The sequence below is a fragment of the Poeciliopsis prolifica genome, unplaced genomic scaffold, assembly GCF_027474105.1.
Source record: "Poeciliopsis prolifica strain line A6 unplaced genomic scaffold, Auburn_PproV2 SCAFFOLD005, whole genome shotgun sequence".
Taxonomy (NCBI): Eukaryota; Metazoa; Chordata; class Actinopteri; order Cyprinodontiformes; family Poeciliidae; genus Poeciliopsis; species Poeciliopsis prolifica.
This window is the reverse complement of record NW_026562380.1, coordinates 9,307,501-9,324,234: the sequence shown is the minus strand read 5'-3', so window position 1 is coordinate 9,324,234 and position 16,734 is coordinate 9,307,501. Positions and strand designations below refer to the sequence as shown.

The 16,734-nt window shown below is 40.3% G+C and overlaps 2 protein-coding genes across 2 annotated transcripts in view; one reads left to right on the top strand and one right to left on the bottom strand.

Moving 5' to 3' along the window:
* Nucleotides 1–249: 249 nt before the first annotated feature.
* Nucleotides 250–2,860, bottom strand: nkx2.3 (NK2 homeobox 3). Its single transcript, XM_055029166.1, has 2 exons — nt 2,180–2,860; nt 250–1,386 (listed from the first exon to the last, which is right to left on the bottom strand). The coding sequence occupies exons 1-2, from the start codon at nt 2,577–2,579 to the stop codon at nt 734–736; spliced, it is 1,053 nt and encodes a 350-aa protein (XP_054885141.1). The 5' UTR covers nt 2,580–2,860; the 3' UTR covers nt 250–733.
* A 12,258-nt stretch (nt 2,861–15,118) lies between these two features.
* Nucleotides 15,119–16,734, top strand: part of got1 (glutamic-oxaloacetic transaminase 1, soluble) — a 4,638-nt gene continuing 3,022 nt past the window's right edge. The window contains exon 1 of the mRNA XM_055030259.1: nt 15,119–15,304. Coding sequence (XP_054886234.1) covers nt 15,196–15,304 — 109 coding nt within the window. The 5' untranslated portion in view covers nt 15,119–15,195. The remainder of the gene's footprint in view (nt 15,305–16,734) is intronic.

The window sequence follows — 16,734 nt, the reverse complement described above, 5'->3', positions numbered from 1 at the left end:
CTCACAGGGGGAAGAAAAAAAATGCTTTTTCTTCTTTTTTTTTTTTTTTTTTTTTTTTGGTTTCAGAAATGTTGGAATACAACTCGTCGGATAACATTTTGGAGGGGTCACCTGAATGGACAGCGTGCCATTAGACACAGAGAGAGACAAACACCGAGTCAAGTTGTGCTTTTTGTCTGCTCTGTTCCTTCACTTCGTCACCATCGATTATTCTCATATTAATGCTCAGTCACTTGATCGCAGACTCGATCCTGATAATCGCCAGCTTTATTGCATTTATAGACGTTCAGTGTCATCCATAAAAAGAAAAAAAAGAACAGTAATAAACACAAGTAAAGCTGTACACGAGTAGTAAAAATCCCAACATAATACTTCTTTATACGCACTAAGCGCTTGCAATGACTTGTGGTTTTGTTGTGGCTCCATTGAAGCAGGCCCCTTCCTCTTCATCCAACATTTCATTGACTAAACTCCAGATGTAATTGTTTAAAAGCTAACTGTAATTCAGAAATGCAAACATCAGTTTCTGTTATTTTAGGATCACTTTACATCCATATTCTAACACTGCGAACAGCCCGAGTAGATCTAAAGAAATCAATCTTGAATATTGTCATTATTCACCCCAGTCTGTGGTTTATGGTTACTTCATACGCTACACCTACTTAAAGCCAACATATAGTTTGCATGATCGTAATCTTGAGTCCATTCATTAATCCGCTGAGGCCCGTCCCAGCTACCATGCCCGGATGCCTTGCAGGGATCCCTGGCAGGGTTGGATGACCGGTCCTTGAGGAGCCTGGCTTTGCGTCTGCGCGCCCAGGTTGCCCAAATTCATGTTCATGAACGCATTCGGAGCACTGTTGCTCGGCGGAAGTGCGGGCAAACTAGAATAAGTGCAAGAGTATGTGTTATTGTACGCAGAGTTGTTGTAGCTGTAGGCCGGGTAGTTGTAGCTGTAAGGGCTCGGAGCTGCCACTGTGTAAGGACTGTTATAGTTCTGCGATCCGGCCAGACAAGGCCTCCCGTCCCGGACCAGGACTGGCACCGCCACCCTCCGCGGCGGCGGTGGGTGGTGATGATGATGGTGGTGGTGATGGTGGTGGCCCGCGATCTCAAGCGTCTTGTCTTGCCGCTGCCTCTTGCATTTGTACCTCCTGTTCTGGAACCAGATCTTGACCTGGGTGGAGGTGAGCTTCAGGGAGCTGGCCAGGTGCTCCCTCTCTGGGGCGGACAGGTAGCGCTGCTGCTTGAAGCGCCGCTCCAGCTCGAACACCTGGGCCTGGGAGAAGAGGACGCGGGGCTTCCTCCTGGTCCTCTGCTGCTTGGTGACGGGCTTCTCTGACTCGGTGTCCTCTCCGCACTCGCCTCTCAGAGCACCACAGCTTTCTGTTGAGAAAATAAATAAATACATTTTAGTTCAAATGTGAACAAAGTGAATTAAACTGAGATGAGTGTGTGTAAGCGATTTTATGATATTGGAAAGATCTGCCTGTATTTTATTTTATTTTATTTTATATGAACTGATATTTGTCCTGTTATTTATGCGCTAAATAACTGAACTGAATTAACCACGTAATCATATGGCCTCATTACCTAAATTTCTTAAACTAGTGTTTAGTAAAATAATGCATCACTGATATTTCATTTCGTTTATTTATTAATTGTTTGTATTTCTAAAATATCACATAGAAAATTAAAATAGAAAAGTGATGAACATTAAAACGTTAAATGCACTTGTGGAAAAAGTCAAACATAAAATTCAAGACCTTTGCAAACTCAAAACCTGCTCATGTTTAGTCAGGTAAATTCGCGTATTTTTTAATTGTTGCCCGAGCTTCATTTAGCCTATGGTTATTACTAGGCTATAGGTAGACAAATGATTATAAAAGCTATCACGCATTATTTGTTATTATGCGCAAATTCCATCAAAAATCCCGACCTTTGCGCCGTTTATGTATTCTGACATAAACAATTCAAATGTAAAAGTTGCTGACTGTATTTTACAACAAGACGCTCACACTTCTGGGAGTATTCGCAGCACATATTATGTTAGCTTGTGCGCTTTGCAAGTTTGCAAATGTCCTCTTATGCCCTATTTACGCATTTACCGTCACTGTGATACGACTCACGTTGCCAAATAGCTCATGTACTTATGATAACCGCTCAGTTTTCCACTCACTGCCGCCGTGCTCCTCCTGTTCGCTCTGCAGGTGCGGGTCTCCGGAATGAATTTGCGCCGCGTCTCCGAACACGTCCGCGGTCAACCCGGACTCCGTCAGTCGGTCCTGGACGCTCAGCGCGCTGAGGTACGACATCCTCTCCTCGCTCTCCGACAGGCAGGAGCTGATGGGGCTGGGGCTGTCCCTGCCCGCCAGCATGCAGGAGGGCGGCGAGTGAGAGCCGAACGGCTTGTTTGGGAAGGATCCCGGCTGTGCCAGCGCGCCGGAGAGGCCGAAGCAGGAGATGAGCTGAAGCTGTTGCTGCTGAGACTGTTGCTGCAGCTCCAGCTTTAGAATGTCCTTCACTGAAAAGGGCGTGGTGGCCGCAGCTACAGCTGGACTGGGAATCATGATTATCATATAGGTGATTTTTAAGAAGCGCCACAAAGCCCAGAAAGTGATCCGATTTCTATCAGGCTTGCGAATAGAGAAGAAGGTTAACAGCCCGTGCGTAAAGCTGGAAAATGGTCGCGCTCTGCTGCCTTTCCACGCAGATCAGGGAGGGTTGGCTGTCTTTCAGCTGTGACATGCCTCTCCACGGGCTGCGCGCCTGTGGCTGGAGGGCTCACGCAGAAAACGAGAGAGGTCGGTCCTGTTTAGCTGGCGAACATTCAGTTATCTGGAGAAAGAGCTGGGTCAGCCGAGATGCTGTCCTCTCTCTTTCAGTGACGTTCCGCAGCGGGGGAGGGACTCCGGGACCTTCTGTAGGCTACATGTCTCCCTGCGTCAGTGACTGATTCCTAATTTATGACATTTTATTGACATCAACGACTCTTCTCGGGCTGCCATAGGTGTGAAAGGTAAGAACGTTATACGCATCCCGTTTTCTCAGTGAGCATTTCTATAATTACTTATTTTAATTTGGCAAATAATTCACACAAAAAAAAAATCTTATTTTTTTTTCACTTCACATCACCTTTTTGTAGCTATTTGTGCTGTAAATGCAGTGTGACCAAAGTGTTTTCGCTTCTTTGGCTCTTCCCATCGTCACCTTGATGGTTTTAAGATAAGCAATACCTTCATTTCCTGCCGCAGAAAATCATGACTGAGATAATCTATCTGCGGTCAACCAGATGCAAACCAGGAGGACTTGTTTAGCTTCAGTAATTGAAGTAATTCAATTACTTCTGGGAGACTCCGGATAGTGCAGGTTTAGTTTCTGTGAAAGTTTGGCCACGTGATGTTTTCCTTTTATTTGCGCACCAAAAGATAAAACACGTAGGCTAATACATTTTAAATATAAAGTAAAAATAGAAAAAAAACAACTTATCTAATATGTCTATTTTTTTTAATAATTTGTGAAAAATAGAGCTGAATTATCTCAGTCGGAGAAAAATGTTGATTCAGGCAGAGGAAATGTTATTCAACTGTGGGTTTTGTTTGCAGCAGAACGATTCTGTTGCTTCTTTTTTCCGATTCCACTTGTCTGAATCTAAGTGAAATCTGTGAGTGTTAAATTTGCCAGTGCTATGACACGCTTGAATTGCAACTGCTTTGGCGATATCTTTAAAACAGATCAAAGAGCCATGGTCACGCTTCTGTTGTTTATGTGGTATTTTATGCATTGGTGTCGAAATGTCTGATTACAACCGACGTAAAATAAGGAGCCAGAAAGAACGTTCTCCGGGAGAGAGATCAGCGGGTCAGATGTTTAGCACGTGGTTCATCCTTCTTCATCCTATTCCGTAATACTTTCAAAGTGAGACGTGGAAAACGTTTAGATAATTATCGTATGTGACCTTCCCGTTGAATATTCAGTACCACAATTATTTCTTCTTTTTATTATTTTTATTTATTTGTTATTTTTCATTTAAATCTCGACCTGCTTCATGAACAACACAAAAGCAATATTTTACTAATAAATAAATAAAGATAAATAGACAAATAAATAAATGTATCTATTTAAATAAAGAAAGCACTGCGTCGTTCATTTTTGTTATCAGTCCTTTTGAGTTTTAGACTGATAGTTTCCTTAGATTATTGAATTCTAATGAGTTCCAAGCCAATCTGCCGTCAGCTTACTTTCCTGCACAGTTATTAACTCATCACCTCATTTCCCTGCCTGATTTCTCTCTCACCTGTTCGCTGCTCCCTCCTGATTATTTCTGCTGGTTCTTGTTGTCTCTTCCTCCTCTCCGGTTTGCATTTAAGCTCTCCGGTTTGCCAAACACTCCATGAAATGACCCCCACTTCCTTCTCCCTTCCCCTTTCTGCGTTGTATGAAATGGACATGCCGAATTCATGTCTGCAGATTGGGGCTGCAGTAAACCTACAGTTTGTTTATTTGCCTTTGTCTGTTTCGCTGTTATTGTTGGTTTAGCTGTTTTCACGTTATGCCATACATTCGCAATACTCCTACTTTCGAAATAGAAATAACTGCTACCACTACTACGACTAATAATAATAATAATAATAATAATAATAATAATAATAATAATAATAATAATAATAATAATAATAATAATAATAATAAAAGGTGATAGTATTCTTGTTTTTCTGAAAGGGGCCTTGTGTGGTGAAACAGGACACCAGTCTCTATCTGTGGTAAAGTGCGGGCGCCAGGGTCTGAAGGCCTTAAACTGTGTGGAAAGAAAAGAAGGGAATGTCCACATAATCTCATCCGCTCCCCATCAGCAGGGCTCTGTTTAGATTAGAACTCCGTCCTCTCCACTCTTCTCTTCTTCTAGAGAATTTGAAGCTGGCTATTTACCAAGGGAAAGATAAGCAGAGGGCATTTACACTTTCCTCCATCGAAATGCGCTCCTGGTTGCGTCTTTTGGATTATGACGGTAGCGCAGCATCTCTTGTAGATCCAGCGTTCATGTTCGTGTGAAATGAATGTAATTGTAAATAGACAAGGGAAACAACCGACATTATGGCGATTTATTCTGAGTATAAGCTCTTTGCGTGCTTTTACGCGGCGGTTGGAATCGGGGCGTAAACATCGCTCTGAGGCTGAAAAGTCACTCATTCTTTTCCTAATAGCTCACTCAGCTTTCAGCCTTAAACGCCTATGCTCGCAGCCTCTCCACTGACCACCAACACCATCATCATCATCATCATCATCATCATCATCATCATCATCATCATCATCATCATCATCATCATCATCATCATCATCGTCCTCATCTTCGCCAGCGGGCTTCGCGTGCCACCGGCAGCCCAAAAGTGGCCAAGCACAGGCGCGTGTTTACGGAGCGGAAGAGTCTGTTTCCTGCCTGTAACAAAACCCAGACGCCCAGAGAGTGTCAAGGAGCTTCTTGGTGCTGAGTGCGTCTCCCCCAATACATCATCTTCATCCCAGAATCAGCGCGATAAGACGGGTAAGGTCAGACCCGCAGCAAAGGTCACCAGCACAATGCGTAGGTGCGAGAATAACAACCTCAAGGAGACATTAAAACGAGTTTTCTTTTTCAAAAACAGTCGATGTGATCCATGATTTTCATCTCCTAAGAAGTTGCTTTGCCAGGTATTGATGAACGTGTCTATTCTTGTCTCCCCTTATCGCCGGAGACCTAAAAGCTCTTTGCCTCAGAGTGGCAGGTGGATAGTCATACCAGTACAGGGCCAGAATCCAATCCTCTGAGAGATTTAGAGTCGCTCTTTCAAGACAGAAAACCCCTGAGCTGAGAACGCAAGTGAGAAGTTGACTTGAAAGTGATTGCAATGAGACCTCTGCTTATGGTTTGCAACTACAGACTTTATACAGTGCTTTGCAAAAATACGTAAACCGCTTTATTAAAAAAAAAACGTCATAATTTTAGAATCACTAATTTTACAGTGAAGAGTAAGAAACCCCAAGTAATTCTTGAATTTGCCTGATTCCAGCCGAAAGTCTTTTCAAAACAGTTCAACCTCTGTCCTCAGAGACGGAGAGTTTCTGTGGTAATTTTCCATTCTTACCAAATATTGTTAATTAAGTCTTGATGACTTTGACTTGGCTATTCTCAAACCTGAATGAGCTATGATCTAAACCACTGATGAAAAATGCCAGTCCATAACTGTTCAATGTGTGTGCTTTATACACGTGAAAACTTGGTGATTGGTGGTACTCTATAAAATCTGTAAAATGATAATGCAATTCAGACACTTGATTGCGCTGTTAGACAGGGGGAGGCAACTTACAGTTGTACGGCTCCGACGAATCAGGAACATGGTTTTAGCTTGCTGATCATCCCATTATGGCCCTGGCTGTATGGAGTTGATCACAATGTTTAACTATGAGGTTGATGAGCTTAGGGCGATGTTCACCTTAACCTTTTCCTTCTCATGCAACATTTTTGCTATAGGCCAAAACGTTTGATTCATTTACTTATTTTCTAATATCGCCTGACTAGATTACCTTCTTCCACATGTTTTATCTCACCATTACTTCATAAAGGCCAGATTTGTTGGGTGAATCACTAGTAGTAGTCCTGTCAATAGATTCTCCCACCTAAGTTGCCAATCTCTATACCTGTTACAGAGTTAATATGGGCCTCCTTATTACGTCTCCTCATTACTTATTTTGCCTCGCTTGGCGGTCACATCTAACCTTCCTTTAAACTACTTGATAACTCCACACATCCGTTCATCTGTTATCATATATGCTTATCCTCAAAGAGGTTGTGAGGGTTGCTCGTGCCCATGTCCACCAGTCAATGAGTGAGAGGTGGGGTTCACCCCGGACAGGCCGCCAGTCATTCACAGGGTATACTTGGCAACCTTACTCCTATTCATGGTGCTGTGTGATTATGAAAATAGGTTATTTTCATAATCATGAAAATATGATTATATTTTCATTCCTGACTGATTTTATTTCCTGATTTGACTACTCCACAGGCTGTGAAAGATCCTTTTCAGCTTCTTGGATAAGAAAAACATTGTCACGTTTAAGTGAAAAGGTCCTTGAAAATAATTATAGGGGCAAAACCTCATACTAAGCATGGCTGATTGACATTGAACTTTCCTTTTTCCTTTATTTCATGGTCATCAGTAAATATGGCAAAAGACCAAAGTGTTGTGTATCAGCAAAGGCTCAGTTCTTTTAGGTCCCGGAAGTTGAGTCTTATCAGCAGGCCATGTGACGGTGTCAGTAGCCAGAACCCAGGCCTGCTCCATTGTGCCTCTGCCTGGAACCAAGTGACGGATGATAGCGTCTTCTCTCTGGAGGAAGTGAGGAGGCCAGAGGCGAGCCCAGAGCGAGATTTGAATTTTAGCTGAATCTTGTTCTCACCCACTTATCAGCTTTGAAAGTATCTAATACATTCCACATTAGGACCTAGCTCACAGGTCCGAGCAGTCCCTCAGGGCTCATTGTGATAACCATATTGGGGAAAAAGAGACACTAATTTGGCCGTTTACTTGAAAGACTGTGAGAGAGTGAACTGAACCCGTGCACTGTGTTGCTCAGAGACCCTGAAAGGAGGAAGTGAGGTCAAGACCGTCTGGGTCCCTTGCCCTTTGCCCTCCCAGGGGTATCATAAATTAGGCTGCTGTAATTCTCTCCCAGATGGCCTCGCCCCAGCAGGTGTGTGTTTGTATATGTGAGCATTAAGGGCCGGTTGTTAGGGCTGTAATATCTGTGACATGCGGTGGTGAGACTTTGTTTTAGGAGGAAACACCCAACCTAAATAACTCCATCCTCTGCTGCTGCTATTCCAAAGCCCTGTTGATAAAGATAAGCTGGGAGAAATTATTAGTACATTGTGAGTAAGTTCAAATACTGTATTGATTTTGCATATTCAGGTCAATCATCACTATCTCAAGGTTTAGATAGTAAAGTTGTAGAACCTCTGAAATTTTAAGATTAAATGGGTGGCGCCCAAGATAAGGCTACTACACTTTTTATCGCTGACCAGGAAGACAAATTCTCCTGTTTAGACATAGTTACCTGATAAAAAGTCATAGAGTGAAAACTAAATGCCTTTTGCAAGGCATTTATCAAGACCAGATAACACCAAAGCAGTTCACATTACATTCAGTCATTCACAAATTCACACACTGATCATATTGAGCTACATTATAGCTACAGCTGCTCTGGGGTAGTCTGACAGAAGCAAGGCTGCTGTACAATTGGCACCAACAACCAGAAGGCACGGTGGGTGAAGTGTCTTGTCCAAGGACACAACACCTTAGGCCCACATAGCAGGGGTTCGAACCGACAACCCGCCGATTACAGGACAAACTCCTGTCCTAGCAAACCACTGTCACCCCTCCAAATATTAAAGTGATTCTGTTGAGAGGCTAAACAGCTGAGTGGAGACTTACAACTGGAGCTGATTTGTGTTACATTTCAACCTCTGAATAGTTTGACACTGTGTGTAAAAAAAAAAAAAAATCCTGTTCATCACTAAATATAACAAACATTTGCTAGGCTGTGCACTGTTGCTCTCTTTCTGTTGCCACTGTTGTGTAATGTTTAAGGTATTGAAAGTTCGCTCACGACTAACAGAATTTGCAAAGCTTGGTGAGTTTTTGTATGTTTAGGCCTTCAAATGCAACTTCACTTTGGAAAAAAATAGTGAACACCTTAATGAACACTCTTTTTGCTGCTCATGCTTAATAAATTAGTTTTTATTCTTCTATGGCATTCAGAATACTAGAGATTCTTTTAAATGGGCCATCTCAAATCATCCAGTTGCTCTAACAAATCTGGATTTACTAAATAATGACACCAACAGAGCTGTACACTGCAGGCAAGATACAACTGCCTGTATCACTTTAACAAAACCCCACTTTAAAACTCCCATACTCCCCATTGAAGAGTCAGAAAGTTTATTTTAAGGAATTCATTCTTCTGAGTTGATTTATAAAAACATACAAAAAACACAAGACACATTACAGACCATAACTTGACTGAAAATCTTTGGGATGTTTCCATTATCTTAGTCAAAAGAAAATCTTGTCCAGATCTGGATGGGAACACATGCATAGTTTAAGCTTCTCAAAACAAGGCCATGTTGTATGTTTCTTGTCATACAAGCTAAAAATGTTAGAACAAGATAAAACAGCGGCTGTTATAATTTTTTTAGCAACACAGAGCAAATCTTTCTTGCAGAATTGCTTTGGTTTGTGATTAATTGAAAAGAAAAATACATTCTAAATACTTAAACCCTGTGGTAAATACATACCAAAGACATTTCTTTCAAAGTATTCTGTGTTTTTTCAGTGTGTTACACCTTGATTTATGAGTTCCTTTAGTTCGACAATCCAGAAACAAATAAATGGATTGGGTACAACATGTGGTGTGGTGATTATGGAGGACACAAATGCTAAAAAAGTGAGACAAAAATAACGATGTGTAATAATAGAAGTTAATTCATGGTCTAAAGTTCAAGGTCCACAAATACGACAAGGCATGAATGAAGATGGTTAAATTAAATTAATCCTAAAACAAACTGGGAGCACTATAACCCAGAATCCTGCAAAGATGAGCAGCGGAGGACAGATAAACCAACAAAGAAGAACTAAAAAAAAAGCCGTCTGCACATCTTGATAAAATGGTTTGAAAGGTAAAACAAAATCAATTCATGTTCATATTTGTGCAACTAAAGCTTCTAAACTAAATGTACATACCTAGTATTATCTAGCCCTTTTTTTATGTCTCAATTTTTTGAGATAACATCTTTCGTGGCATATTTCTGATGTCAGATATCAATTATATATTAATCATGTCATCATTTAGTAATTGCAACATTATTTTCACTAGCTTGTTTTGAATTGTTTTATAATCTTCATGCTTATGCGAACTGAATCTAAATGTGGCTGAGCTCTCAAAAATCTGTTCATGTCGATAAATTGTTGATATAGTTTTAGGTTTTGCCGACAGAAAGCAAAGCAAATGTAATATTGTGCTTTTCATGCGTGGCCACCAATGAGAAAAAAAATTATTTTCACAAGAAAAATCTTGCATTTACAATGTATTGGTATGTATTTACCACAGGGTTTAAGTATTTAGAATGTATTTTTCTTTTCAATTAATCACAAACCAAAGCAATTCTGCAAGAAAGATTTGCTCTGTGTTGCTTTTCACATGCAATTCTAGAATGAAATGGTTGCTGTTATTTCAACTACTAAACGTGAAGAGACCGCACAACATCTAGAGTTTGTGTATAAATATGCAGAAACTGAAGGCTGAAAATATACAGTTAAATAACAGATTTTTTATTTTATTTTAGAATTTTCTTTGTGTGTTTTTCCATCAGTTTCAGTAAATTTCTGAGCTTAAGCCATCATACAATGTTCATGGCGATCTGGTGTTTGGATGGATGCGATTCCCTGTGCTTGACTTTTGACCTTTATATACAGCAGGGAGAGATATTATCTGCCTCCGAAGTGTTGATGTACATCTCTTGAAGTAATTAAACAAAAAATAACCCCCATTCACAACTTTCACATTTCCAAAAAAACTGAAAAAAAAACAACATTCAAGGTAAACATTCCGACATAAAATGTCCACTTCCCGTCTTTGTGCCTTCGCCTGCATATTTGTATGAAACTGGATTGCAGCAGTCAGCCGAAAGACAACATCAATCAGTTCGAGTAGCACAATGTAGGCCTTCTGTGTTGACGTCTGGCTCAGTCTCATAACTTGAAGGCCACATCAAAGGGTTCAATGACAAAGTCAGTTTGGACACTATTGTTAACGCTCCTCTGAACAAACTTTAATCTAATGTGATCACATTACTGTGATTTTCAACTTGTTTTTGCAGTTTGCTTAAATTTTCTAACATTTACTGTCGGAGTCATACGTTAGTTAGTCTTTAATCACTAAAATCCAAAAAGGTGTAAATTTTGGATTTTTTTATACTTTGAAGAGAATATTCTTATTGTTTTTGTCATAGACTTTTTTTTCTCACTGATAAGTGTGAATGTGAGGGTGCATGAACCAAAAGGAGCAAATGAACGAAACAAAGGTATTTACATACAAAAGTCAAACAGACATTACGCACACATGCAGTAGCTGGCATGCTGCCATACTCACAGATGACTGATGTTGCTAACTCCATGCAGGCTCCATCAGTCGGTGGGCGATGCAGGGAGGTCCTCTGCTCTCTGTTGTTGCTGTGTCTGGTCCCTTGTTAGAGAATTGATGACACTGTCTTTGAAAACAAACAAGGCGGGAAGCTAAAAAGGTGGTCACTCACCACAGTTCTGTGACCCAGAGACACAGGGGCCACAGCAACATGTGAGCAGCATGAACCCCCCCCCCCCCCCCTCCAGCTACCCCTCATACCCAGGAATGCGCAGCGCTGTGTGAGCACACGCTCTTGTTTGTGTTTCGGTGACACCACAGCTGGAATGTGAGTGCCTTGTGCCTGAATGTTTGCCTTTGTGTGTTTTTCAGTGTCGTACTCCGTCATTGCAACAGTGACTTAAAACCCCAAACCCGATTGTTATTGTTCTTTCCTTTCAGCGATATTTTGTTTTCCTCTGTGGCGCAGAGATGAATGTTGCACAGAGGGCGCCTCTGAGTGTTTGACTGAGTGACTCAGTGATTTAGATTTGAAAGACTCTCTCCCCGTGGGCACTGTCATGCCACGGGATACTCCTGTCACTCCCTGCTCTGGCTCACACTTCACATCATAGCTCAGCCCGTGGCCCTGAGGCCTCCTGAGAGCGTGCACAGCAAACCCTGCTGCTAGCCCCTAAGCCTTGTTCTGGAAGCTCAAATCCCTTAATTGCAGGGTTGACAGCGATAGCTAGCCTAGAAGACAACCTCACCTGGTTGTAAAGAATGAAAACATCTACTGTTAAAGTGTAGCTAAGAGATGAGTGTGGGGTGGGGTCGGCTGTGTAGAAAGTGAGTCGGCTTCTATTTAAGGATAAAGAGAGAGATAAAATAGTAACTGTGGTGTTTGGCAACCAGTACTGGGATTATTTGCACATCTTTTGTTGCTATGCTTTGCCATGGGTTTGTAAGGTTTAAATCATATTAGCGGTTTTGATTACACGAATAGTGACATTAATAATAATAATAATAATAATAATAATAATAATAATAATAATAATAATAATAATAATAATTTCCAGAAAAACTTCTGAAATTAAAATAAAATTCAGAGAATTTAAAAATGTCACAGAGAACTTTCTGCTTTTTAGATCATTCATCATATTTTAATATCAACATCAGTAAATATAGAATGTAGTTTTCAAATGATATTTGAAAAATGAATCGTTTCCAAATCTTAAGTGAAGAAGTAGTTACTCTCTAAATATAGTAGAGGTGGTACTTCTGTCACCATCATGTGTTTGCATTAACAGTCTGGCAATTTCTTCTTTGCAGGAATAGTTTGAATTCATTCACGGACATTTAGGATCAAACGACTAAAACCCAATCAAATTTAAGTTTTGGCTTTAACTTATCCCCTAAAATTGTAATTTTTTCTTCTAGCCATCTACAAGTGACTTTGCTGCATAACCTAAACATGTTTCAACTGGAGGTGACTTTCTCCCAAAAGATGCTGTAACAGGGAGCAGGATTCATAAATTCTATTTCCTCCACCCAAGATGGGAATAAAGTTGTCTTACTGCGTAACACTGCTGGTCAGCAAGACACAAGGGGACAACTTGTTCTCACTGGACATGGAAAAGCAATAGAATAGCATTCAGGGTGGGGAACCATATTAGCACCATTGGGTTCAAGTTCAGATGAATGGCACTAAGGGATTCATTCCATTCACACTCATAATGATAAGAGATGTGCTTTAAAAATTCAAGCTTTCCTTTGAAAGTTAGGAGTCATGCTTCTCCTTGTCAGTCATTTGGTGAAATCCTATGCAAATTCCCAGAGGGCTGAAAATCAAGTAAAATGCCTAAAATTAAAAATATGCACTATCTGGTTTCCCTGAAACATCTCATTCTCATTAATCATTTTTTTTGTTGGTTATGTGTCTCTTCGGTCATATCTTATCTGGCCTAATGGTGCTTTCAAATGGATGATGTGGGAACAAGTTGTGTTCTCTGTCTGAACTGTGCTGCAATACCATTCTGTTCAGCTGGCCTGTGGGCAATTCTCCAAACTCCATGACTGTTTTGGAAGAATGACATTATATAATGGAACTGTATGTGGGTGCGACCTGATACATCTGATAAAACAAAATGAAACTAAAACTACACCTTGCACCCTTTTACTCACTGTGACTCATTCTGTTCTTCTTGTTTTTATGTCATCTTTCCCGCTTCTTTTGAGTCTGGGAGTTATTCTGATGACTAAGAAATCAAGTGTTTATGTTTGTGAAAAGTATGTTTGTTGCAGGTTTGATGCATTGTTGCTTAGTCAATGTGCAAAAATCACCACAGCTCATTGAGAACTGGTTAAAAAGAGTTCGGAATCAAAATCCTTCTATGATTTCATTCCATATTTTTCTTTCTTTCCACTTTAAAATACTTCTGCTTCTACTATACCATAAATTAAAACCCACTGAGCTAAAAGAAAGAGTACAGTAACAAATCAAACAAGATTTGAATCAAAAGGATCATATTCCGTTCAACGTTTATTGGTTTCGACTAGGGAGCATTCCGTATTATCATTAAACCATGTTTTCTGTGACATCATCGTAACAATGTATTTGTTTGCTCATTATTAGAATGCATAATTCCATAGAAATATCTGCATAGGTTCTTTTGTTTAAAAGACACATATTTGAAACTGATTTCTCTCCATCTCACTGGCTTGTCTGACCTTCATTTATCAACCACTTTAGCCCCTGCAGACAGCTGTGGGGAGAAAACAGGAGAGCCAGTTTGTTTACATCATATCTCAGCCAAGGCCCTCAGGACAAAACGGATGAGGATACTTGCACACTGAAACAGAATTATATGCAGTTGCTCAATCGCCATATACAGCCAGACCATGCGGTTCTCTGCGTCTGTTCAGCTTGGGAAGTACCTGACATTTATGATGGGGTGTCTGGTCTCCTTTTGAAAAACGCTAAGCCGTCTCACATAACCTTTGCCCCTCAAGTTATTTTGTCTAAACATTGAAATATCTGTGCAGGACTTCAAGGTCTAAATAAAGTGTTTATATCCTTTGAACATTTTCATATTTCGTCACAGTGTGTCTCAATTTATCACAATGAAAACTTCAGAAACTTCATTGCCTGTTAGTGAGATCTTATGCAATAGATCTACAAAACATTCTGCATAAATGCAGAATGTTTTGAAAGAAGTAAAAAAAAAAAAAAAAAGGCAAGAGTGCATTTTTATTTCCCAGCCCCATTTTTCTCTGATACTCTTAAAAAAAATCTAATGTGACCAACATGCACACAGCACAGCTATTTGTTCTGGACTCAACAAATCTGAAGTTTGAGGGTGAAAAGAAGAAAGAGGGCCAGAAGAAGTTCCATAGTAAATGATTTTCATCATTTACTATGTATTGAGCACAGAAAACATTTAGAAAAGCTGCTTGGCTCAGATGAAAACAAAATGTAACTACGCAAAATGGTACATCAAGGGGAAATCCTTTATTCTGCATACTTTACAATCATTGCACTATGTTGAGGAAAAATTCCACTAGAATGTTATGCAATAGAGGGCTGTGGTTGTGACCAGCATTCAAGGAGTGTGAATACCTTCCAGAAGGCATTCTAACTCGTTTCATTATTTTCCACAATTCAGTTTTAATGTCCCGAAACAAAGTCCCTAAAGGCTCTACTGCCATCTTGTGGTAGTAAATGTTATTGCAATGACAACCTGAACCACAAAGATTTGTATTTAGATCTGTCAGTCATGACTCGGAGGCGTTCATTGGTTAAAAAATAACCGTGCGGGTGTTTCTTTTTCCGAACTTTAACCTGGCCAAAAAAAAAAAAAAAAAACACAAAAAAAAAAAACATTGACGACACGTTCATGGCGAAGTCCTATTGGTCAACCCACTCACACCCACTGTGACACCGCTTGAAAGCCGAGTTGAAGGTGAGAGTCGCCTCACATCCAGTCAGCTTGCTGCTCAGGTGACGACTCCCCGCTGCTGCAGCCGTCTTTAAAGGAAGACATGTCGGTGTTTTGCGACGTGCAGCAAGCGGCCCCCGTTGCCGTCTTTAAACTCACGCAGGACTTCAATAGCGACCAGTTTCCAAATAAGGTGAACCTCGGAGTGGGAGGTAAGATGCGCGCTGTGCAGCGTTAACCATGGTAACGGTCCAGGGGCATCTGCAGCTGCTGCGTGGTATAAATGATGAGGTGTTGCACTGAAATCTGAGACCTGAATTTATTATGTTACCTGTCCAGGGACACCGTCTGTAAGTGGGGAAGGGCATGACATGGATTAGTTTTTTTTTTTTTGTTTTTCTTTAATTTAGTACATCGATTGGATTACTGCAACGTCATCAAAAACACACCTCTTGCATGGGGTTTATATAAATGTCTTCTCTTTTAAAACAAAAAGCTCACACGCCCCAGTCCCGAGTGCAAATGTCTCCCATGTTAGTGTTGAAAGAGTGAATTCCTCCTTTAAACGAGTAGTGTGAGAAACTTTGTCGTGGCAGGACAAGGCCAGCCTAGTCCCATGATTAGTACCGCAGGCTGACGTCATGTAATCCCCATCCCGTGCAAGACGCACAATGCTACAGATGGTCAAAAGCGACTGCGCAGCTGGTAAATGTAGGCCACACGGTGTCTGGCGCCACATGCAAGAGGAGAGCTCAAGAAAGTAGTCCACTTAAGTTAAAATTGGAAATAAATAAACCAAAGGATTGCATTTGGAATTTTTGGCAGCTTTTTTTAAATTTTACTTATTTTATTATCAAGTCATTGTATAAAAGGAGAGAGAGAAAGAAAAAAAAACACAACATGGTGGAGTTGGTGTAAGCTGATGATCTCTGTTCCTGGGATAAAGAGGTTATTACATGTTACTCTCCTTATCAGGTGTTTGCTCATACTCTACCTGACAAAAGCACACAAGAGATGAAAGTACGCACATGTGAGGGCGTCTTGGAACAGGATCAGCTTTGTTCTGCTGTTCGGGACGGCTTTGTTCAGGTTTTGTTATTTGCACTAACCAAAATCATTTACTCCTTGATGCTGAATTCCAATTAACCTGTGAAAACATTTAATTTAAAGTAATATCACTGGATATGTGTGGATATTGCTTCGTCTGGTTAGAGCAATACGGATTTATTTCTTACAAATTTCAAAGACATAAAGTGCCACAAGAAAATACTCTTTTCCAAGCTTTTACATAAAAACTCAGCAAACTAATTGGTCAACTCTGAATGTAGGTTCAAGGTTTTCATTGTGTAAATTGTAACTTCTGCCCGATGAGTTTAAATTCAAATTATATATTATTTGAAATATTTAATCAGGAGACATAATTATGTTCCTGCTACATGCATGGTTTTAATCACTTTTTGCTGGAAATAATAATAAGAAAAAGAACCCAAACAAAACAAATATATACATAAAGTGAATCTAATAAAACATAAAAATTGTAAGCATTTTCCTGTCTATTGTGGTTTGTTTTGAACTGTTTTTTGGGGTGAATTGCATAAGAGATTTTTAAAATTTCTTTAACAGCAGTAGCCGTTTTGAGACT

Coding starts and splice junctions, on each gene's coding strand:
- nkx2.3 (XM_055029166.1), bottom strand. CDS start 2,579: ATGATAATCATGATTCCCAGTCCAGCTGTAGCTGCGGCCACCACGCCC. Junction 1,387..2,179: donor ACAGGAGGAGCACGGCGGCA/GTGAGTGGAAAA, acceptor TTTTCTCAACAG/AAAGCTGTGGTGCTCTGAGA.